The sequence below is a fragment of the Ctenopharyngodon idella genome, chromosome 24 (assembly GCF_019924925.1).
Source record: "Ctenopharyngodon idella isolate HZGC_01 chromosome 24, HZGC01, whole genome shotgun sequence".
Lineage (NCBI taxonomy): Eukaryota > Metazoa > Chordata > Actinopteri > Cypriniformes > Xenocyprididae > Ctenopharyngodon > Ctenopharyngodon idella.
The window spans coordinates 17,843,179-17,869,971 of NC_067243.1; the positions used below are offsets into that span (position 1 = coordinate 17,843,179).

The 26,793-nt window shown below is 36.2% G+C and overlaps 1 protein-coding gene across 10 annotated transcripts in view; it reads right to left on the reverse strand.

Annotated features, from left to right (window-relative positions):
* cadps2 (Ca++-dependent secretion activator 2) overlaps positions 1 to 26,793 on the reverse strand; it is a 160,604-nt gene that overhangs the window by 68,944 nt on the left and 64,867 nt on the right. For all 10 annotated transcript variants that reach the window (XM_051884053.1, XM_051884052.1, XM_051884050.1 and 7 more), the window contains exons 4-8: positions 17,024 to 17,104; positions 15,196 to 15,426; positions 14,800 to 14,921; positions 3,512 to 3,623; positions 2,936 to 3,075 (exon numbers count right to left, since the gene is read on the reverse strand). In XM_051884053.1, coding sequence (XP_051740013.1) covers positions 2,936 to 3,075; positions 3,512 to 3,623; positions 14,800 to 14,921; positions 15,196 to 15,426; positions 17,024 to 17,104 — 686 coding nt within the window. The remainder of the gene's footprint in view (positions 1 to 2,935; positions 3,076 to 3,511; positions 3,624 to 14,799; positions 14,922 to 15,195; positions 15,427 to 17,023; positions 17,105 to 26,793) is intronic.

The window sequence follows — 26,793 nt, forward strand, 5'->3', positions numbered from 1 at the left end:
ACCAAAAATCCTTTTTACGTTTAATTTTTTTCCTTTCTTGTAATTTTGTTGCATTTACAAATGCCAAATCTGAATTAAAATGAGATTCATTTTATTATTTTTTATTTTATTTTTTTTGATTACTTATGTTTGCTTTTGCCAAATGTTTATTTAATTATTTCATGATGCTATTTCTCTGAATGTACATTATTTAATTTTTAATTTCTAATCTGTTTTTCATCTCTTGTAATTTTCTTGCTTTTACAAATACCAACTCTGAATTTTTGATCAGCAAATTATAAATAAATTCATCTTATAATTATTTCTTTTTCATTTTTTGTATGTTTAATGAGTATCATAAGACCAAAAAGCATGATAAAAATAGTCTCTGATTTGTGTGGCATATTCAAAGTCTTCCGAAGCCACATTTGTGTGTGGAACAGGCTGAAATTTAAATCGTTATTCATTAAAAAATTGTGTAATGTGTCCCATGGAAACAGAAAACAGAAGAGGGTAAAGCAGTTAAACATTGTATAAATGTCACAATTATTCATATAAGTTTGATTAGCAATATGTCTCAGCACAAACGTATGCTTTATATCTGAGTAAGTTTGTATCTGTCTTGTGGGGTCTGCTAAAGAGGTAATTCCAGGTTGAAGAGGCTTCTGCCAATTAGGACAGGCCTCTCAGGGAGCCGCTCTATAGAGGAATCACGCAGGGCCTCCGTGTAATTAGCAGGCTGATGGCACTGATATGACCCCTGACCTCGCCCCGCTCAGGGAAGGACCCCAGCAGCTGGTCCCGCACATCTTCTCTGCTGCTACTCACTTTTGGAAACTATGGCATTTACTGACAGAGCTCATACTGTAGGAGTGAAAACCAACAGAGAGGAGGGGCAGATTTTTGTCATAAAATGAACATTTACAATTAATTTGATTAAAAACATTGCTGTTTAGGTAGGTAAAAAAAAGTGGAGGAAAAAAAAAGGTATTTACAAAACACTTAAAAAATAAATCATTTGATATTTTTTTTTGTTTACTTATGTTTAATCTTGCTTAATTTTTTAAAGGATTAGCTCACTTCAGAATGAAAATTTCCTGATAATTTACTCACCCCCATGTCATCCAAGATGTTTATGTCTTTCTTTCTTCAGTCGAAAAGAAATTAAGGTTTTTGAGGAAAACATTCCAGGATTTTTCTCCATATAGTGGACTTCAAGTTACCAACGGGTTGAAGGTCCAAATTATAGTTTCAGTGCAGCTTCAAAGAGCTCTAAACGATCCCAGACGAGGAATAAGGGTCTTATCTAAAGAAACGATCGGTCATTTTCTAAAAAAAAAAAAGTTAAAAAAAAAAATAAAAAATAAAAAATAAAAAAAATTATATACTTTTTAACCACAAACGCTTGTCTTGCACTGCTCTGCGATCTGCCACGCATTACGTAATCACGTTAGAAAGGTCAAGCGTGACGTAGGCGGAAGTACCTGTGTCTACAAAGTGAACGTGCAAAGACTAAGTCAAACGGCCTTTACAAAAAAACAAAACAAAAAAAAAAAAAAAAAAAGGTAAAACAACGACGTCGGACTATTTTGAAGTTGGAGGAGAAAATGAGATGGAGTTTTTCGCCCTACAGCGGTACTTCCACCTACGTCACGCGTGACCTTTCCAACGTGATTACGTAATGCGTGGCACATTGCAGAGCTAGTGCAAGACGAGCATTTGTGGTTAAAGAGTATATAAATTTTTTTTTTTTTTTTTTTTTAGAAAATGAACGATCGTTTCACTAGATGAGACTCTTATTCCTCGTCTGGGATCATGTAGAGCCCTTTGAAGCTGCACTGAAACTGTAATTTAGACCTTTAACCCATTGAACCCTGGTGAGGTCCACTATATGGAGAAAAATCCTGGAATGTTTTCCTCAAAAACCTTAATTTCTTTTCGACTGAAGAAAGAAAGATATGAACATCTTGGATGACATGGGGGTGCGTAAATTATCAGGAAATTTTCATTCTGAAGTGAACTAATCCTTTAATGTTTTTTAATGTTGCTATTCATTTGAATGTTCATTATTTAATATTTAATTTGTAATCTGTTTTTCCTTCTTTGTATTTTTGTTGCTTTTAAAAATGCCAAATCTGAAAAATTAAAAATATATTAAATATATGCTATTTAATGTTGCTATTTATTTTAATGTTCATTATTTCATTTTAATTTACAATCTGATTTGTAATTTTCCTTTCTTGTAATTTTGTTGCATTTAAAAATCTGAATTAAAATTAGATTAATTTCACTGTTTCTTTTTAATTTTTTGTTTACTTATGTTTAATGCTGTCATTTTATTTAGTAATATTATTTAATGAAGCTATTTATTTTAAAGTTGATTTAATAAGTGTAATCCGTTTTTTCCCCTTTTGTAATATTGTTGCTTTTAAAAATACCAAATCTGAATTCTTTACCGGATAGATAGATAGATAGATAGATAGATAGGATATGTTGTAGACAAAGCTAGTTTTGGGTATTTTATGAATAATCTTGGGGGTGTCAATGTGTCAGACAAGATACCATTTCCTTAAAAGACTCCTGGAAGTCCAAATAAACTTAATGTGTGACGAATAATAAATGAAATATACAATCACCAGACACAAGATGGCACTATAATCACGCTTTTCCCAATGTACCTCCTTCATGTAAACTTGCATTCAGCTGAATAGGTTTTTTTTATACTAAGAAAAAAAACAAACTAATTCAAACAAATGTTAAACAAATTATATATAGTATATATTATCATTTATATAATAATGCAGATTATTCCCCACATGTGAGAAATGACCCTTATATTATTTAATAAGTGTAATTTATCCATGGAAAATCGCTTTGTAGTTTCAATGTGTGCATTATTTTTCCCCTCATGTCTTATATAATATAAACACGCATGTGAGCATCATCGTAGACGTACCCGCTATGCTTCATGTTGGGGGGCTTGTCCATGCGGACCGCCAGTTTGATTTTCAGATCCACATCTTGGCTGTTCTTAGGCACTACCATCTTGTGAAACTCTGCCGTTTTGGGCCCGTTTGTGGTGGGGTGAAGAACCACCTAGACAGAACGACAGACAGTAAGAGAGAGAGAGAAAACGAGAAACAAATTATTAGGACTGATACACCTGGATGGGCAGCTGGAGAAATAGGTGTGAAGGGGAGACGAGAGAAAAAGAGGGTTACTATCGGAGAGAGACGGCAGGAGAAAATGGATGGAGGAGGTGCAGTCTGTTTGGTGCGAGTCTCTAATGGGGAGTCTCCATCTGTTACTGTGGGAGCGTGAGCCCTAATGACTAGAGATTTCCTCGCCTGTAGCTCACTTTCCCCTCGCACACATACGGACACATGTGCACGCACATCACGGTTCACACACTGTGTGCCGAACATCTGTTCCCGCAACATCAGCTAATAATTGAGCACATTGTGGGGATCAAACGCAAAGGCAGCTTGCTGTAAACCTCAGCGGTGAACGGACAGACAGACACTTGTCTCACCCTGCCCAGCTCTTTGTCCTCCAGAGCCAGGACTCCAGTGCTTTCGGTGAAGAGTTTGACTTTGACCGCGGGCAGGGGGTGTGTGGTGGTGAAATCTCCTTGTGTGCCCCACCTGTAGAAGAAGAAAACAAATCAGCCATCACAATAGGAGACTTCATTTGCTTTCACCACTTCTCCAGACCCACAATGGAGTGCCTGCTGAATATTTCCTGTCTGTGTTTGATTAAATTAGTATGTGGAATGATAAAGTATCTATTCGTTTTTGTAAGGCAGTGCTTTTGTTATGCATTTTTTTTTCCAGTGTTTACACTGTTTTTTCAGTGTTAAACAATAATGACACTAACAAAAAGATTTTTGTTCATCTTCGAAACACAAATGAAGATCTTTTTGATGAAATCTGAGAGCTTTCGGTCCCTCCATTGACAGCTTTTTATATGTGAATAAAACATTAAATTAAATCTTCATCATATAAAGTGATTGATTCTCTTCAGAAAATTTGGACTAAACCGCTCAATTCATATGGATTAGTTTTGCGATTTCTTTATGAACTTTTTGAAGCGTTAAAGTGGTAGTTGCATAGACTGTCAATGGGGGGACAGAAATTGTTAAGATTTCATAAAAAATATCTTCATTTGTGTTCCGAAGACAAATGAAAGTCTTACAAATTTGGAACGACATGAGGATGAGTAATTAATGACAGAATTTTCATTTTGGGGTGAACTAACCCTTTAATCTAATTTTAAGAAAGTAATATATTGGGGGTGGGGTGAGGTTTGAAGCCTCACTCTTAAAGCAAGGCTTAAAATAAGACTTGACTCCAAAACCTTTAAAACATGACTCTAAATTTAAGGCTCGACTTAAAATAAGACTCCAAAAGCAAAACTTAGAAACAAATTTTGACTCCAAAAACAAGAATTCACTCCAAATGCAAGACTTAAAACACAGCTTGACAACAAAAACAAAACTTTAAAACATGGCTTGACTTCAAAGACAAAAAATAAAAACAAATTTTGACTCCAAAGCAAAACTTAAAACATGGCTTGACTTTAAAAGCAAGACTTAAAAGCATGATTAGCGTCCAAAAGCAAGACAAAAAAACAAACAAAAAAAAAACAAAAACAATTTTGACTCCAGAAGTAAGGCTTAAGAACAAATTTTGACTCAAAATACACAACTTCAAAAAAATCTATTTAAATACATTTTAAAATACATTTTGACTTCAAGAGACTTTAAAACATGACTTGACTTCAAAAACAAGCCTTAAAAACAACTTGACTACAAAGCCAAGACATAAAAACCCCAAAACAGACTTGGCTCGAAAAGCAATACTAAAACCATGAGTTGACTTCAAACCTGAGGCATAAAAAAACTATTTCGACTTCAAAAGCAAGACTTAAAATATGATTTGACTCCAAAGGCAAGACTAAAAAACTAATTTTGACTCCAAAAACAACACTTGACTCCAAAACTAGACTTATAAACATGACATCAAAAGGCTTATAAACTAATTTTGACTCTAAAAAGCAAGACTTTAAAACATGACTTGACTTCAAAAGCAACCTAAAAACAACTGGACTCCAAAAGCATGACTAAAAAAGAAAAAAAAAAACACATTTTGACTCTAAAAAACAAGACTTTAAAACATGGCTTGACTCTAAAAACATGACTCGACTCCAAAAGAAAGACTAAAAACAACAACAAAAACCAACATATTTTGACAAAAAAAAAAGACTTTAAAACATGGCTTGACTCTAAAAACATGACTTGATTCCAAAATAAAGACTCAAATATTGACTGTCAGAGAAGTTGGCAAAGCATGACAGAGTCGTCTTCAAGTATGGCATGCTTGAATATCAGCTTGTGAGTGTGCGTCTATGTGCGAATTTCTGATATAGGATCAGTATGAAAATGCAGACATATTGTATATCTGTAGCAGAGTAAACACACAACAACATAATCCAACTGATTCTCTCTCAAGCGAGCCAACAGTTGCTTGTAGCAAACTGACTGTAGGAGTCAGCTCCCACATCTAATTCAGTGCTTTCTAAAGCAATCAAGCCCCCAGACAGAGTTCTGAATGTCATATGGCAAGCCAAGCATGTTTTCTATATAGTATAAGAACTAGAACAAGGTCTGTAATGCAGATAAACTGAACTATACTTGGTTGAGCTCGAACTTATAGCATATCAGATCTGAATATACTGATGAATTAAGTATACACTTCAGCAGAACAAATGCAGGAACAAATGAATCTCTTAAATCAAATCAAGTATTAAACTTCTTAATCATGATTCAGCACACTTATACACTTTTCACAGCTAGTCTAGACTGTGTGTCTACAACAAACACTGAGTCATAGAGCTGAATCACTGTCTGGGTAGACAGTCTTTGGTGTCTGAGCTTCTGTGTGAATCTCGGCTGGGTGTCCATTGGACTTGTGATGTTACCAAGGATGTGCGTAATATCTGGAGAGTGTTATCTGTTAGCCTTCCCATTCATCTCAATGGGATTCAGTCAGAAAACATGGCCATCAATGAAGAAAGACGCTCTTTGCAGCCATAGTTACGCCATTTATACTGTAACAAAATTATTATTTGAAGATGACTGAATGCTAATGCTAACTACTAATGCTAACGAGCCAAACCTCGATCCCTTACTTAGTACCATTTACATCCCTAAACTGAATTTTGACTAGCTTTTGCCAATGACAATGACAGACGAGATCATTTTGTCTTCACTCTTATTGACATTATCCAGAGCCCAAAACCGCCTTTGGGAGCTCCATCAGTGGAAGGATATTTTGGGAGGTCTGTTTGTGTTACTGGTCTAAAACTGACCTCTCACCACCTAAAGGCTGTCTGAACCCCCAAAACAAGAAAGGAGGACCATTTAATAAGTTGTCAACTGTTGTCAAGGCAACAAAACATCAGTTCTTCGCATCTAATAAAAATCAATAATTCACATTAAAAGGACTTTATAAATTTAGTCGCATTTGTGTGCAACATGCTCACGTCGACAAAACCAGCCACTAATTGAGAATAATAATCATCTTTAAAACTCGAGAGACCTGCAGTGGAGAGTTTTAATCAGCAAGTACTGCAAGAAAAACTGATTTAAAAAAGAAAAGCATTCAAAGTATTAAAAAAAACAGATAAAAACACCTTAGAGAAAATGGGTTTCATTACACTTTCATTTGTAGGTTATGTACAAAAAGGCAATAAAAGACCTAGAATAAACATCTAATGCCTTACAATAATGCTTTGCCACCTTCTCTGTAATCACATTTCCAGGAAATGACATCATTGGCCAGATTAAAATGTAATTCTAATTTAATTCTAACATAATACAATCTCATCTGTCAGACATATATTCGATAGGAAGAACTTCCACTTGTAATACTTGTTACATTAAAGGAGTCATATCACAAAAAAATAATAAATACAGTAATATATTTCCTCCTTGAGGTACACTGATAAAGTTGACATTTTAACATGATTTAAAAAAAAAAAGAAAAAAAAAAAAGAGGAATTTTTCAGTATATTTTTCATGATCCCTTTTAACATAAATGGCCACATGCACGAATCTTGGGATCAGCAAGATCTGATTCCTCTGTGTGAATTAACGTCATACTGTCAGGTCAGATGTGAGCCTTAGTGGATTTAACCACATGACTCCGGCAGATGATGGCACACACCGAAATCAACTCGCAAGCCACTCGTTCACCTTGATGAGATTAAAAGATAAAGTGTCCGCTGGAGGAAAATAACTGATTTTGCTCTTAACTTTGTATTAGAAGAAACGTGGGTCTTGTTTATGTGGGTTTTGCTGTGATGACCAAAACTGTTTATATATATTCACATATTCTATGTACATATACAGTTGCAAGAAAAAGTATGTGAACCACTTGCAGAATCTGTGAAAATGTGCACAATTTTAAGAGAGATCATACAAAATGCATGTTATTTTTTATTTAGTACTGTCCTGAGTAAGATATTTTACATAAAAGATGTTTACATATAATCCATAAGACAAAAAAATAGCTGAATTTATTAAAATGACCCAGTTCAAAAGTTTGTGAACCATTGATTCTTAATACTGTGTGGTTACCTGGATGATCTACGACTGTTTTTTTTGTTGTTGTGATGGTTGTTCATGAGTCCCTTGTTTGTCCTGAGCAGTTAAACTGAGCTCTGTTCTTAAGAAAAAATCTCCAGGTCCCAAAAATTCTTCAGTTTTCCACCATCTTTTGCATATTTGAACCCTTTCCAGCAGTGGCTGTATGATTTTGAGATCCATCTTTTCACATGGAGGACAACTGAGGGACTCAAACACAACTATTAAAAAAGGTTCAAACATTCACTGATGCTTCAGAAGGAAACACGATGCATTGAGAGTCGGGGGGTGAAAACTTTTGAACAGGATGAAGAGGTCCAAATTTTTCTTATTTCGCTTGAATATCATTTTTTTTTTTCATTTAGTACTGCCCTTCGGAAGCAACAGGAAATACTTGCATGTTTCCCAGAAGACAAATTAAATACAATTTACCTTGATCTTCAAATTCCAAATGTTTTCACCCCCCATCTATTAATGCATCATGTTTTTTTCTGTTTGTTTGTTTGAACCTTTTTTAAAAGGTGTGTTTGAGTCCCTCAGTTGTCCTCAGTGTGAAAAGACGGATCTCAAAATCATTCAGTCACTGCTGTAAAGGGTTCAAATATGCAAAAAATGCTGGAAAACTGAAGAATCTGCAGGACCTGGAGGATTTTTCTGAAGAACAGAGCTCAGTTTAACTGCTCAGAACAAACAACGGACTAATAAACAACCATCACAAAACAAAAAACAGTCGTAGATCATCCAGGTAACCACACACAGTATTAAGAATCAATGGTTCACATACTTATGAATGGGGTTATTTTAAAAAATTCAGCTATTTTTTTTGTCTTGTGGATTATATGTAAACATCTTATGTAAAATATCTTACTCAGGACAATACTAAATAAAAAAATAGCATGCATTTTGTATTATCTCCCTTATTTTGTTAAAATTATTAACATTTTCACAGATTCTGCAAGTGGTTCACATACTTTTTCTTGCAACTGTATGCATCTAAAGGGGTCATATAATTGTAAAAAGAATATATATATATATATATATATATATGACATGACAGTACGATTAGAAAAAGACGGTACAAGTATGGCATGTTTGGAAGGGTTGCCAGGAGAAAGCTTCTTCTCAAAAGAACATGGCAGCATGGCTTAGGTTTGCAAAGCTGCATCTGAACAAACCACAAGACTTCTGGAACAAAGTCCATGGAGATGTTTGGCCATAATGCACAGTGCCAAGTTTGGCAAAAACCAAACACTGCATATCAGAACAAATGCCTCGTACTAAAAGTCATACTTGTGGTGGAGGGGTGATGATTTTGGGATTGTTTTGTAGCCACAGCACGTGGGTACCTCACAGTCAATGAGTCGACCATGAACTCCTCTGTATACCAAAGTATTCTAGAGTCAAAGGTGAGGCCATCTGTCTGATAGCTAAAGCTTGGCCGAAATTGGGTCAATGATCTGAAGATCACCAGCATATCTTCCAAAATCTGGCAGTAAGTTTTGGAAGATCATTTTTATTCCATATCTGCAAGATGGACTTTTCAGGATAAGAGATGGACTAAAAATGAACTCCCACACCTTACTGCCAGATCCTGGAAGATAAATTCTTCAAACAGTGGTACAAGAGGATGTGGTGCTGGTCCTTCAAGAGTCACTCTCAATCTGTCTGTCTGTAAAGCCTATAACAAAAACAGTCTTCATGTATTTTACAACACTTCAGCTTGTGATTCTTAAGTGGGGGTCATTTTTTTTAGGATTCTTTACCTAACATAAGTCTCTGAGATCCTGACACCTTGCACTTCTGGAGACTCCAGGTAGGTTTCAGTTCTGGAAAATGGTGGCACTGGAGACTAAAGGGTTCCTGATGGTTTCACACCTAATTCTTCACCTTAATTCTTAATTATTTTGCAGTTAACATGTGTCTTTTCTTCTCCACCTGTTTTTGTCTGACCCTTCTGACCCAATGAGCGTTTCACTGTCAAATGGTCATGCCTTTGGACCTTTTCAATTTCTAGTGTTGCATCCTTCTCATGGGCATTTAAAATTGTTTGACTTTTCAGTCTGAGTTAAACCTCTTTTTTGGCTCATTTTGCCTGTAAAAGAAAACCTGCTTATTAATTATGCACACTTGAATTATATATCACTTATAAATGATTCAATACAAAATTAATAGTAGTTAAGACTGATGTGGATTGGAATTTGTAAAATGTGCTTGGAAAAAAATTGATCAGAAAGTCAACTTGCCTAATAATTCTGCACACGAAATGGTGCTATATAGTACTAAAAGTGGTTCTCTGGCTCGTAATCATAGGGGAACCACTTTAAGTGCTGTATAGCACCAAATCTTGGTTCTTCAGCGGTTCTTCGGGATGACTGAGGTGCTATATAGCATCGCTACTGTAAACAGAACCTGTTAAGCCCCTGTATGGTTCTTCAGCGGTTCTTCAGTGGTTCTTTGGGGTGGTTAAGGTGCTATATACACCACTGCCGTACAAAGAACCTGTTAAGCCCCTTTAAAGGTTCTTTACGAGCCAAAGAACCACTGTTGGTGCTGTTTAGCACCATTTTTGTTGAAGAAACAAAATGCGATTTGGCACCTCTTATGGGTTTCTACATAGCACCGTTTGACAAAGGTGCTGTAGAGTACCTTTAAAGATATGGTGCTACATAGAACCAAAAGTGGTTCCCCTATGATTACGAGCCAAGAGTGTATATACACTACCAGTCAAAAGTTTGGAAACGGTAAGATTTTTAATGTTTTTAAAAGACGTTTCGTCTGCTCACCAAGGCTGCATTTATTTAATTAAAAATACAGTAAAAACTGTGATATTGTGAAATATTATTACAATTTAAAATAACCGTTTTCTATTTGAAAATATTTTAAAATGTAATTTATTTCTGTGTTGGCAAAGCTGAATTTTCAGCATCATTACTCCAGTCTTCAGTGTCACATGATCCTTCAGAAATCATTGTAATATGCTGATTTGCTGCTTAAGAAACATTTATTGTGTACAATTGTACAAAATATTTGTGTACAATATTTTTTTTCAGGATTATTTGATGAATTGAAAGTTCAAAAGAACAGCATTTATTTGAAATATAATCTTTTGTAACATTATAAATGTCTTTACTGACACTTTTGATTGATTTAATGCAACCTTGCTGAATAAAAGTATTAATTTCTTTAATTTCTTTTCAAAAAAATAAAAATTCTTACTGACCTTAAACTTCTGAACGGTAGTGTATAATGTTACAAAATCTTTGTATTTCAGATAAATGCTGTTCTTTTGAACTTTCTATTCATCAAGGAATCCTGAAAAAAAAAGTACACAACTATTTTCAACATTGATAATAAAAGGAAATGTTTCTTAAGCAGCAAATCAGCATATTAGAATGATTTCTGAAGGATCATGTGACAAGAAAGACTGGAGTAATGATGCTGAAAATTCAGCTTTACCATCACAAGAATAAATGACATTTTAAAATATTTTTAAATAGAAAACAATTTAAATTGTTTTTACTGTATTTTTAATTAAATAAATGCAGCCTTGGTGAGCAGACAAAACTTCTTTTAAAAACATTAAAAATCTTACCGTTTCCAAACTTTTGACTGGTAATGTGTATATATATATATATATATATATATATATATATATATATATATATATATATATATATATATATATATATAGGAAATAGGGCTGGGCGATATGGCAAAAAAATAAAATCTCGATTTTTTCAGAACGATTGACCGATTCACGATTTCGATTGTTTTTTTTTACTGTTTAACTAGTCAACTTAAAAACGTAACTACAATATGATTTAAGTAACATTCACTTTATTAACAATCTTTTTTTTTAAAAAAAAGTGCACCACACATGAAGTGATCAACATGGTGTAAATGTAAAACAATTTGTTAAATATCTTTGCAGAAAATCTGCCTGAAATATGAAGGCAAATGTTGTACAAACTCATCTTAAACACATCCTATACACTCAGAAATAATATAAAATAAGAAAATGCTAAATATTTCTTAGCCAAAAAGTAGCAATAAATAACACCAGTAACAGGCTATTATTAACAGCAAATGCTTTGTAAAAACAGAAAACAACAGCAGCTTTCAGCCTGTCACCATCATGCAAACATGAAATATCAAACAGGTTTACAGGTTTTTGCATTCCATTGCGATATTTGTCCTATTGTTTTTATGTTTGGCGGACGTGTTTAGGTGTTACACTTGTGTCTCGCGTCTTTTGCAGCGTCTCATCCATGAAACGGCATTCTAAAAACAAGGCGGTCAAGTTAAAAAAAAGCTCAACTCGCGTTTAATCTTTTTTTTTAATCTTTTTTTCCCTCATTCCACTGCCTGCGACTCATTTTTATAACGCAATAACGCATTTCTAAATGAACAGCCGCTTAAGAATAGTGACGTGTTCTACGCTCATAGAGCGTCACATGAGAGCGGTTAATCAGACGCGCCGGCGCCATCATCCGAGGTCGGATCATTTGTCTAATTGTAACGTTTGCTAACATTTTTATTCAAAATCACGATTTCTCGATTTAAAAAATAAATAAATCGAGGCAAAACATTAAATTCGAATTAATAGAAAAAAAATCGTAAAAAAACCATCCAACCCTAATAGGAAAGAAATCCAAAACAATTGGAAATCTTAAATCCTTAATATACAGTAAGTGCACAATACAAAGTAATCAACACAATATCATTCTAGGTTGCAATGTGCTTAAGAACTGTTTTACAGAGGTCATAACAGGCAGAATTTTCCCTGATCTTTATGATCTATGTGTACAATGAAATCACACTGTGAAGACCATCTAATGGATCTATTGGATTTCTTAAAAACACAGAACAAAAAACATGTTGGGTCAGAGAAAGGGTTGAAAATGGTCATGACAAGCTGTAAAAAAAAAGGATAAATATCTATAAATAAATACACATTTCATTTGAATAATTAATTAAATTATTAGTGTGTATATATATGACCCTTTAGATGCACATATCTACATAGAATATGTGAATATATAAACCCACATACAAAAAGCCCCATGTTTCTTCTAACACAAAGTTAGGAGCGACATCTAATCTCAAGCTGTTCATCGATGGGCCATTTCTTTCAGACTTTGCATTCCTTGCATCCATTTAGAATATATAGCTGAACGGCTGGCCAAATGAGTGTGATCTGAGTCATCTTTCCACTGAACGCTACATTCTTAAAGGCCACCCGCCTTCCACAGAGAGCGAGAAAAGCTCATCTAGGCTTGATAAATTCCTCCTCCTTGTCATTTCATGCCTACAGTGGAACTCCTGGAGGTAAGATTGATTCAAGTGATCTCTGAGAAAAAGTCTCCTGCATTTACCTGGTCAAAGAGGCAATCAGTTCAAGTCTGCAATCAAAGTGCACTTAAAATACTCAGAACACTATTTTCTTACAGTAACTGTGTCTATAAATACACAATAACTCCACAACTACTCAACAAATATGGAACCTAATAAACTAAAACCAATAAGATGAAATCAAAAAATGAGGGGGAGTAGTATTGACTGACTCTGTATTGATTGGAATAACAGTCCATGCTCCTGCGTAAACAATATTATTGAGATCACATACAATCCAATTTCTACTAGGGTGTGTCTCATTCAGCTCCAAGTTAGTACACTGGCCGGGGAGTCTGCAATCTCTAGGGCTGTCCAATGGTGAAAACGATTTGTTTGTTTCTTAGAAATTCTCAAGATGTCTCATCATTACGAGTGCAAGTGTAGATGTATAAAGACAAAGCCTGACTTTTCAGTCATTAAAAGAAATCTTGACTCTAGTTTTCTCTCATCTCTAATGTGCATTGTTGCAAAATTTATACAGAAATTAATTTTTTACACCCTATTTCATCTGTTTTGCTTAATAAAATACAGAAAGAGTGTCATTCTGGGTTTAGAAGTGTGACAGAGCCACATTTGCACTTCAGAGCTGCGCAGCTGGCATGTTTTCAATGTGTCTGCGGTGTCAAAACAAGTCACTACGCTAATGGGGAGCTGATGAGATAAGAGGGATTTCATGCTCAAGGTCTGAAGATAAAAAGCAAGTGTGAGATGTTCCCAACAGATTTGTAAGTCAGCAAACTATAGAAATGAAATAGAGCACTGACCTTAAAAAGGTTAGATTGGCACATTGTGTACATCTGAATAATGAATGACTGTGTAAAAATGTTTTTAATTTAGAACACAACTGAACATGCTGTTAACATAAAGAGACATTTAAAACATTATTTTTAAAACATGTAGGAACATTTTATATAAAATTATTCTATATAAAAGGCGTAACTGGCATCTGGACTGAATCTGTTTCTGATAAAGCAACTCCCAACCACCAGAGGGAGCCCTTACCAGAAAACACTAGCTTGATTCTACTGTTTGGTTTCACAATTTCCACTTAAGAATAAAAAATAAAGCAGTTGAAGATGTTAATAAATAAAATATAAAAAATATTTTTATATTTCTCACACTGTGAGACATAAGTCACATTTACAAAATTTAAAGTTGCAATTATGATAAATAAAGCCACATCTGTGAGATTTAAAGTCGCATGGTGAGATATAAAGCTGTCTATCTTCATGAAGTCTTGTTTTTGACCTTTATTTTTTTCATTTATGGTATAATACTGGATATGAAATTGGATTTTTGACTCTTTCTTGACCTTGCATGACCCTGTTTGAGAATTGACCTTTGGATTTGCTAATCTTACTTTCCAGGTTACCTTATTTTTTGAAAGTCTGAGGTTGGTAAGTTTTTTTTTAAATGTTTTTGAAAGTCTTTTATGCTCACCAAGACTGCATTATTATTTGATTAAAAGTACAGAAAATATTACTCAATATTTCACAGTATAACTTAAAATAGCTGTTTTCTACAGTATTTGAATATATTGTAAAATATATTTCATTCCTGTAATCAAAGCTGAATATTCTGTGTCACATGATCCTTCGGAAATCATTCTAATATGCTGATTTGCTACTTAAAAACGTTTCTTATTATCAATGTTGAAAACGGTTGTGCTGCTTAATATTTTTGTGGAAACCGTGATACATTTATTTCAGGATGAATAAAAACACAAGAATACAAGTATATTTCACGTTACTTTTTAGCGTTATTTTTAACACCATACTCACTGTGGTCTGGAGGCTTCGGCTTGATCCGTCTGGAGCTTCTCTCCTCCCTCCACCTCCATGGTGCAGTATACAATTCGGTTAGGAGCAACGGATTTCAGCCCCTGCACCTCTATGATCACAATCTGGGCAAAAGTCACAAGACCACATGCTCAGACTGAGCGACAATTAAACTTAATTTAGAGTTCTGATCACTTTTCATGGACATGCTTTTTAGCAACTAGCTGTTGAATTAACCCACTGATTGATCTATTATGAAAAAATCCCTAGTTTTTTATTCAACCATTCCAATGTTTTGTAGCTGTGATACATGTAAGACTTCATGCAAAATAAAAACCATCACAACCCACATTTTGATCTGTAAAGCAATGATTGGTAGGCATCTTTATCAGTCTCTACCTCCAGACTAAATGACAGCACGACGTCGGATTTGGAGAGAGGCAAGTCGTTCTCGTCGCCGATGTCCAGGAAGCTGTTCATGGGTGTGAGTTTGGGCTTGATCTTGGGCTTGAAGTCTTTGGCCACAGGCTGGCTCTCCAGGTTAGCCATCAGCAGGTTAACAGATGACCTGAGCTCCTCCACGTACATCATCTCCATGTCTTTGGAAATAAACTTTGGGAACTTTCTCTCCTATCAGACGCAGCATAAACAGAACAGACATTGTGACTTTCAGGAACCCGTACAGTTGATTCAGCCTTACAATTAGTGCACAATATGCTAACTGTTCGTTCGTTTATTCACTCGTGTCATCAGTCACTATATGACTGATTGGTCCACAATAATCTAAAGAATAACCAATAGTATTTTTGAAAAAAAAAAAAAAAAAAATCTATTTTTCTTTTTTATGTAAGTCCACAATTTGCTATAAAAAACAAAACAAAAACGGAGTGTCTATTTACACTAAGTGCAAATAGCGTCACTTAATGCTATTTACACTAGCTCCACCCACCAATGTCTGGTTGGGCCACTCAAGTTTTAAAAAAGACACGCAGAATTCAACGTCTTCAGTGGCGCAGCAGTAGCGAGTAAAGCTCGCAGACCTGTCTTTTAACAGCGATCGACGCGGGTTCGAATCTGCCTTTTGCCGAGTTCACATTTATTTTCAATAAAAAATGAAAATAATTTTCTAAAAGTGGAAATGAACTGTGAACGAGTGTTTAATAATATTAAAAGTGTTTATTGGGTAGGGTTAGGGGAAGGTGTAGGGAGGGTTTTTATTCTCCCAACAAGGCAGCATCCATTTAATAATTATAATAAATATAATCATTTACACTTTATGATATTATTGCATCCTGTTAATGTAAAAAATACTGAGGTGCAAATAGTATCTGCCAATATAAAGTGGGCTATAAATAGCATCTAACTTCTGTTTACTCTTAATTGCAAAGAACCGATACTTTTACATAGTGCAAATAGAATCTATCGCTATTTTCACCTAGTGTAAATAGCTTATCGCTAAGAAAATGCTGCTATTGTCACTTAGTGTAAATAGAATATATTGCTATTTTCACTTAGTGTAAATAGCCGCTGCCTAAAGAAATAGCCCAACTAATTGCATTTAAAAAAAAAAAAAACTTTTTAAAATAAAATTTATTCTTATTTATTATTCACTTTTGTTATATATTTTACATTATTTATTATTTAGTCCAGATTTACTTCACAATATGCTAAAAATAGCATAACTATTAATATTTTTTTTGCAAAAAAATCATTTTTTAACAAAAAATAACATTTAATTTTATTCTTTTTTTATTAATTTACTTCTTATTAATACTTATTAATACTTCTTTGTATTGCTCTGAATGAGTCCACAACATTACTGACTCGGTCAACAAAAAAATTGCATAACCAATCTTTTTTTTTTTTTTCCCAAAATAAATGTTTTTATTCTTATTTATTTATTTATCTATTTTTCTTATTCATTCATTCCATAATGGCTCTGAATGATTCATTGAGTCTGACTCAAATTGGCTAGTTCAAGACTTTTGTGAATCTTTCTAATGGACTCATCAAGAAGAAACGGATTGTAGTCATTTGTCTGCAAACATGTCTTTTCCTGTGTAAAGGAAACACTGATGTGCACTCTGTAATGAACTAAAGCCACCTCACAAGATGATATCTACAGTAATTAAAATGCATATGGACGCACACAAACAAAAGACACTAAATCTCAGGTGTGATTCCATTTTTTTCACCAAAAAGATAGAAGCAGGTGAAGGTTTCTTACTCTGGCTATTTTCTCGGCCAGCTGCAGTCTCCCGTCCAGCTCTCTGCGGATCTGCGCTGCCTGCTCGTCCACATTGTCCAGCTGCACGGGGAACAGAAAACAAAGCTTATCTATTTGACACGGTTTACTAAACCCATTACCACAGGTAGATCTGGATAGATCAAAGCTGACCGTGGTGAAAAGACAGGAAAGATGAGCTTAATGACTACCGTGATTAGTCATGTAATCTCTTTTGAGCCTCATGAAGCAGCGGTGGTACTTGGACAGGCCAAACCAAGGAGATATGAGATCATAAAAAAACGTTTAATGTCTTTATCTGTTCACTGAGCGGCTCTGGCATTCCCTCAAATGAAACGTTTTTGGAGTGTAAAACACACACACACACAGAAAATGACACACAAATACACCCACACAGCACTACTGGCATGTTGTCAAGACAGGGTTTCCTCTCCATGAGTGGGAAATCTCTCTGTATCATGCACACACACACATACACCACCCCCACCGTAGCACTGTTTCCACTTGATAAGCTCTTCTCCCTGCGGCGGCAGTAGGGTGGACTCCGCTCCCATTTCACGCTGCACTATTACTGCAACATACTAGCTCGCTCAGAAGTTAAGTTTTTTTAATTAATTGTAATTTGCTAAGGCTCATATTTGGTGATTTGAACAAAGTATTAGGTACCTAGACCAGTGCCGTTTGCACTGCAAATACAGTATGAATGAACACACTGTAAATCACCTGCAACACCCTAGCAACCACCCAGAACACCTTAGCTGGGTGCTTAGCAACCACCTAGTAACCACCAGAACACTATTGAAACCACCTAGTTACCACCCAGAAAATCCTAGCATCCGACTAGTCCAGAACACTCTATAAACCAACCAGAACACCCTAGCAACCACCTAGTAACAACACAGAACACTCTATAAATCAACAAGGACACCCTAGCAACCACCTATAAACCACCCACAAAACCTTATAAACCACACAGAACACCCTAGTAACCCCCAGAACACCTTTGTAACCAGAACTCTCTATAAACCACCTAGAACACCCTAGCAACCACCTATAAACCACCCACAACACCCTAGTAACCAGAACACTCTATAAATCAACCAGAACACCTTAGCAACCACCTATAAACCACCCACACACCCTAGCCACCTACCTCTAGTAACCAGAACACTCTATGAACCATACAGAACACCCTAGCAACCACCTATAACCACCCACAACACCATAGCAACCACCTATAAACCATCCACAACACCTTAGCAACAAGAACACTTTATAAACCACCCACAACACACGATAAACCACCCACAACACCCAAGTAACCAGAACACTCTATAAACCAACCAGAACACCTTAGCAACCACCTATAAACCACCCACAACACCCAAGTAACCAGAACACTCTATAAACCACCCACAACACCATAGCAACCACCTATAAACCACCCACAACACCTTAGTAACAAGAACACTCTATAAACCACCCACAACACCCGATAAACCACCCACAACACCCAAGTAACCAGAACACTCTATAAATCAACCAGAACACCTTAGCAACCACCTATAAACCACCCACAACACCCTAGCCACCTACCTCTAGTAACCCCCAGAACACCCTAGTTACCAGAACACTCTATAAACCACTCAGAACACCCTAACAACCACCTATAAACCACCCAGAACCCCATAGTAACTACCTAGTAACCCCCAGAACACCCTGGCAACAGAACACTCTATGAACCATACAGAACACCCTAGCAACCACCTATAAACCACCCACAACACCATAGCAACCACCTATAAACCATCCACAACACCTTAGCAACAAGAACACTCTATAAACCACCCACAACACACGATAAACCACCCACAACACCCAAGTAACCAGAACACTCTATAAACCAACCAGAACACCTTAGCAACCACCTATAAACCACCCACAACACCCTAACCACCTACCTCTAGTAACCCCCAGAACACTCTAATTACCAGAACACTCTATAAACCACTCAGAACACCCTAGCAACCACCTATAAACCACCCAGAACCCCATAGTAACCACGTAGTAACCCCCAGAACACCCTGGCAAGAGAACACTCTATGAACCATACAGAACACCCTAGCAACCACCTATAAACCACCCACAACACCATAGCAACCACTTTTAAACCACCCACAACACCCTATAAACCACACAGAACACTCTAGTAACCATCTAGTAACCCCCAGAACACCCTAGTAACCAGAACACTCAATAAACCACACAGAACACCCTAGCAACCACCTATAAACCACCCACAACACCCTATAAACAACACAGAACACCCTAGCAACCACCTAGTAACAACACAGAACACTCTATAAACCAACAAGGACACCCTAGCAACCACCTATAAACCTATAAACCACCCACAACACCCTAGTAACCAGAACACTCTAACAACCACCTATAAACCACCCACAACACCCTAGTAACCACCTACCTGTAGTAACCCCCAGAACACCCTAATTACCAGATCACTATAAACCACCCACAACACCCTAGCAACCACCTATAAACCACCCACAACACTCTAGTAACTACCTAGTAACCCCCCAGAACACCCTAGTAACAGAACACTCTATGAACCACACAGAACACCCTAGCAGCCACCAATAAACCACCCACAACACCATAGCAACCACCTATAAACCACCCACAACACCCTATAAACCACACAGAACACTTTAGCAACCACCTATAAACCACACAGAACACCCTAATAACCATCTAGTAACCCCCAGAACACCCTAGTAACCAGAACACTCAATACACCACACAGAACACCCTAGAAACCACATATAAACCACCCACAACACCCTATAAACCACCCAGAACACCATAGTAACCACCTAGCAACCCACCAGAACACCCTAGTAACTACATATTAACCACCCAGAACACTTTACTGTATTACAACCAAAGTAACCATCCACAGTCTATAAACAACTCACAACACCCTAGTAACCACTTAGTAACCCCCAGAACACCCTAGTAACAATGGTAATATATACCATACTATACTATAAACCAACCAGAAAACCAAGAATACAATAGCAACTACCCAGAACACCTTGACACCCAGAGTGCTTAGCAACCACCTAGTAACCACCAGAACACCCTAGAAACCACATATTAACCACCCAGAACATTTTAGCAGATGTATTACAACCGAAGTAACCACCCACACTCTATAAACCACTCACAACACCCTAGCAACCACCACCAGCAACCTATAAACCACTGAGAACACCATAGTAACCACCTAGTAACCCACAGAACACCCCAGAAACCACATAGCAACCACCCAGAACAACCTAGCACCCACCCAGTAAATCGTAACAAGCACATATCAGCGCCCCAGCAATCAAGGATTTTCAATGGTCAAATGGCATTTACATTTTCTTCAGAAATAACCCCATAGATGGAAAATTTAAACAAAAGGTAAATAAAATGTATCTGCTTCTGTTCAATGATGATTGTACAATCAATTCGCTGTGCAGCACAAATATTCTATTTGAACTGTTCTGATTTCATTTGTTACATCACAAACACAGATCTAAACAGCAGAAGAACATGCACAGATCTGGTTTTATAAGGACATGAGTGAAGCAGTGTGATGAGCAGTCTCTGTAATGAGGCCGGATAATGTCTGCCATGCTTTGCTGAGCCGATCTTCTGCTCCCATCACATCAATGTTCATTATCGACTCATTCTATTAACATATGCAAATCCACAAACGCCTCAAAATCTCACATAAGGAGTGTGTGGGAGAAAGCAGACCAGATGAAGGTCTCTTGTCAGCCCGGCGCTGGTCTGGTTACATGTGGGAAGCCTTAATGATGTAGTTAGCCATGGGAAAGAGGCCAACAGGTGTTAAAGAAAGTACACCTCTGAAACATACAGGAAGTAATGAGAGCATCACGGATGAAAACCACTGTTAAAATTCACTAAAAATACACCTAATGACCCCACCAACAACAAGATGTCAAGGTCAGGGTGGGACTGGCTGCAGTTTTCCAGGAACTATGAATAACATTTGCACTTTCATTGCGGAAATAATACATTAAATACACATGCAAACATCCCCATGGTTTAGAGTTTACTGTAGAGGTCTTCATATCTGTCAGGTTTGAAGAATATTTTTATTTAGTGAGCAATATATGTGGAAATGCATAATTAAAAGGAAACATTCTAAGGGGAACCGAATGAAACACGCATTACAATACTGACCACTAATTAAGAATTAACAGTGCCATCTATTTCAGACAGGTAATTAAGGCCTGCGCAAAAGCACATAATCAACAACATTCATAGCTTATATATAACTAATTAGTGACTAATAACTCTTGTGTTTGCTGTCAGCAGGCTATTTAGAAGCTTTATGTCTGAATGAACACCACACGAAATGTGACATTTAATTAAGATAAGGTTGGACATGTAAGGATCAGGGCCAATCAGATCTTGCTTCAGCTTCACTTGTTGCATTTGGTGAATTACAAAAAGTTTCAATGAAATGACCCAACTGTTACTCCCACAGAATTCCACAAAATGCATTTAATATCCTAATAATCTCTAAGATCTGCTAATGTAATTGCTTTTCCTAATGATTTGCTCTGTGCAGGAATATCAATTCGAGCTACCATGAACCTTGTAGAGGAGTTCTCTGACAACCTGTCGGGTTTAGAAATCTTTTCTTTAAAAGTGACCTATTATACCCCTTTTACAAGATGTAATATAAGTCTCTGGTGTCGCCAGAATGTGTCTGTGAAGTTTCAGCTCGAAATACCCCACAGATAATTTATTATAGCTTGTCAAATTTGTCCCTATCTGGGTGTGAGCAAAAACACGCTGTTTTTGTTTGTGTCCCTTTAAATGCAAATGAGCTGCTGCTCCCTGACTCCTTTTCCAGAAGAGGGCAGAGCTTTAACAGCTCGGGCTTCAGATACTCCGGCAACAACAAAACAGGAGAATCTCACGCAGCCAAAATGATGATTGCCAGTAACGGTGTTCATCCTTACATTGTTCAAACCGGAGTCGGACACTGATGGAGAGACTCAGGAAGAAGTTACAACTTTTAGAATGCATCTGGACGTTTCTTAATGGTTAGTGGATAAATTTATGTAGTTGCTGTGGAGTTGATTCAACTCATCGACTAGCATGTACCGTCATGTTAGTCTTTTGTGCAAATCCAGTGTTAAACTTGTTTGTGAAGCAGTCTGCCGTAAAATGATTTGCACAAATATATATAACACTTTACCAACTTTCTTAGACGCATTTCTTTCAAAATTGAAATTCAACCACGGTGTCCTCAGTGATTCAGATGCAGAGAGTCTACAGAGACTCTTATGTTTGTTGGTACATCCAATAACAGAACATTTGTAATGTTTTTTTTTTTTTTTTTGGTGCAGACATTGTACATCTCCAGCTGCTACAGCGAGTAAACAGAAATGGTGGACTGTTGCGGCTCACTCAGGGCGGTATCCAGGGTTGCCAGGTTGCAACAAAAGTAGCCCAATGGCAAGTCAAAAGTATCCCAAAAATAGCCCAATGCCATTTTCTCCATCAGGTGGCAGAATGGACTATATGCACGGAGCGTTCTTTAGAACTTCTGCAATAATATAAGCCAGCTGGAAAACTTCTGGTGAAATGTCACTTGGTGTGTTAAGCATCAATAGCGTAATACGTAGTTTATAATCAGAATATGGTTACTTAAATAGTCAGGCCTAGCATAAATTAGTTATTCAAACATAAGACGAAATAAAAAATAAATAAATAAAGACGTATCTCAGTGTTCCTCCTCGACTAAATTCAATTCGACCATCAGTTTTCACACTTTCGTGTGTAAAAAAGCGTCAACAATTAAAGATTTACTCTGCACTTTAGTTCGATTCATTGAATAAAATGTGAGTTTTTCACAAGTGTGCCAAAATCATTGAGTTTACGCTGCACTGACTGACAGCTGCTGTGATTACAAACGGGTAAGCATCTATATTGCTTTCTGTGTAATTCATTCACAAGAAAAGTTATTGTTTTTCATGGGATTTTGTGAGTACTTCATATTTCACCTTGACAAAATGTATTTTTAAACCTAGTGATTTTATAATGTGTAATATTTATTCAAAATCGAAAATGAGTGAAAAACTACTACAGTAAATGTGTAATATGCATAAATAAATGCTACTCTGCCGCCACCTGCTGGTTATAGTGGTAATTAATGTCTTTTTTATTTTTAAATAAAAATGTTTTCTGTCAAATGTTGGATTTCCTAACATATGTGTCGATGTACAGCGAGTACAGAATGATCAGCTAACAGTTCAACGGAAATGCCCAAGCTGACTTAATGAAAACCAGGCAGAAACCGTGCATATGGTCAATTCTCCACTGAATTTGTACGTCTGGGGGGGCGTTTTTGGGGTGTTGGAGTGCCAAAATCGTACGTACGGGGGTGGAAATCAACCCACAGAAAATATTTTTACCCACGGCAACAAAATATAGGTCCCCTTTAAATATGAAAATTTGTAAAATTTGAGGGAACACCTTACAATAAGGTTCATGTTAACTAACGTTAACTAATGAACCTTATTGTAAAGCGTTACCAAATTTGGAAAAATGTAAAAACAAAAATTGTAAAATCATACATTAAATAATTATAATATAAAAGTATAATATAATTTAAAATAATTACAATAATAATGATTTTTATTAACAACAACAAACAACATTTGTAATTTTTCTTTTTCATTTTTGCAATTTCATTTTTAATTTATCATTTTAATATATTTATTTTTTTAAATGTAATTTAATCCATTAAAAACTAAGATTGGATTAGTGATTTTATTTCCATGATTATAATATAATATAATATAATATAATATAATATAATATAATATAATATAATATAACATAATATAATATAATATAATATAATATAATATAATATACAGCATCTCTGTGACCGTACAAGCGATTTAGAGAATGGATTGATAAACATTATAATTATTATTAGTAATAGTAGTAATAACAACAACAAACATTATTTGTAATTTTATAATTTTTCATTTTTGTAATTACATTTTTAATTGAAATAATTTAAATTCATTTAAAATAGCTAAGATAAGATTAGTAATTTTATTTATAATGGTCATGTCAGAGTGTTGACAATTTTAAGTTTTTCTTGCCTTTACACAGCAAGCTTTGGAAATCTATTATGATTGGCAGTTTGAAAGTTTGAAATGTCCCCAGCCATCCAGATAATTCTGTCATGAATTGCTGGTTTTGACAGCCACAATGACCACGTCAGCCATTTCCCAGCACAATGACGCAAACAGTGGCTAAATAAAGAATAATAAAACTGCCAAAACACGGACAGCATCATGGACATCCCACTGAAATATAACAGTGACATAGCACAGCAGGTTTGTGTTCATAATGCATTAAAACGGCTTCATTGTGGCTTTCTTTGAGGAGAACGTACTCAATTACCTCCCCAGAGCCACACACATATGCACACCAGATTCTTTTCTGTTGCCGTGTTACCAACTTCTTTGCTTTTCTTTAGCTGCTCTATTTTGGTTAGTTTGGCAACAATTTCTATGACAACAAGCCTTAGGAGTGCCCTAATGAAAGACGTCACCAGCCTGGAGAGAAACATGCCGCTGTCACGCTCTAATCTTCCCTGAGCTTTCTTTACCCCCCTCATCTAAATTAGCAAACCAATTAAAAGGCAGCCGTCTCCAGTCACCCAGCTTTATTCTCGCAAAGAAACTGGAAAAAAGTATGGGTTGTCTTTCTATCCTAGGCTTGAATATTCACAATACATTTCTAATGCTTTTGCTGGCCATATAAGACCAAAGAACTGCTTTTTATTTGGTTGTTAATACTAGCTTTCATTTTTTGTTTTAATAGCATCTCTCATTTAAGCTTCAGTAGCAAAAAGGACTGATCAACAACAATCAAGTTCTGTGAATTAGTTTATTTCAATAAACCAATTCAAAACTCTGACCTCAGGATGCCGCAATATACCAGTATTGGCGATAACCATAACAACTAAAAAAATGTAATACTGATATCATGTTATTACTACACATATGATATTACTGTAAATAACAAAAAAGGCAAAGAAAACAAAACAAAAGTGAAGTTAAAGATGATTTGACTGTTCATCAGTGAAATCTGTTTAAACTGTAGTTCAAACTGTAAAGCCCTGGGTATACTTCGTTTTTTTATGCGTACGCTAGTGTACGCGCACAGTCGAATGCAAAGCCTTGCAAAGTATACTTCATTTGACTCGTACACGTACACAGGCATTCGACGCATGCGCAGTTTTGAGCAAACTCCCGCTACGAGTTACAACCCATGTAAACATCTTTGTATTCTTTCATGCTAGAGTTGTACAAATGAGGATACTTTCTAACTTCTTCACACAATCTGTTGTCTATATAGGCCTCCATTGTCCCTGTAGCTTGCACGCGTTCTGGTCTGTTCTCTTTAAGCAGGTTTTCTTTGACTATCTTGTGAATCGATGCCCCCAGGGCACGGTTGCCACTTTGTGGACAAAATAATTACTGCAAAAAAATTAAATGCGCATGTGTGACCGGTTACAAAAATCCGGCAGTGTACGTACTCTTCTGATGACGAAATTCCTGTCACACGCACTGTACGCTGACCCTCGCGTACACTTAAAAAGTGAAGTATACTTTGAGTTTAATGAATCTTTTCAAAACTCTGGATTCAAAGATTATTTTACACCATCACTTAAAAATGTTAAAAAATGAGTTGCCTTGTGGTATACTTTGTATTTACAGTATATATTGAATAATTAAATGTAATTTAAATATCAACAATGTGAAAAAATTCCTTGATTTTTCCATATGTTTATGTTTAACATGACAGTACATGCTAGTCGATGAGTTGAATCAACTCCACAGCAACTACATAAATTTATCCACTAATCGTTCAGAAACGTCCAGTTGCATTCTAAAAGTTGTAACTTCTTCATCAGTGTCCGACTCCAGTTACACCGTTGTACTGACAATTGTCATTTTGGCTGCGTGAGATTCACCTGCTTTGTTGTTGTTGAGCAACCGAAGCGCAAGCTGTTAAGGCTCAACACATCAACAATGTGAAAAAATGCCTTGATTTTTCCATACATAAAGAAATATTAAAATAAAGGAATTAAAACACTTTATAACTCAATTTTTAGACTTAAGCCAGTAAAGTGTCTGCAGTGGAGGTCACTGAGATCCACTGACTCTGTTTTTGATGGTCCGCCCTGACCCTATCAGACAGATATGAGTATTGCTGTGCCGACAGAGGCGGTAATTCATTACCGCTTCCTGGTGGCTCACCTGGCGGGCGCGTCCTCCAGCCCCGATGCGGCGAGCTAACGAGAGATGACAGGGTGGCAAGAGCGCTAGGCCAGGCTGAATGTGTTCATTAGAAAGAGGATGACAGGTGCTGAGAAGAGAACGGGGAGGGCTAAGCTGGGCCTCTCTGATCAGAAGGGGCACAGCTGGATTTCTCAATGTCTCCACCTGAGACACAACCCGCCTGCCTGTCTGCCCAACCAGATGTTCCACACCTCACAGGGTGCTTTATTTATTGATTAGCTGACTGATTTAATGCGGTCATCTATGGTTGACCATGAGATGATGAGATTTATAAGATTAGTTTCCCATGATTTCCTGTCCATTTCTGTCTTTCAATCA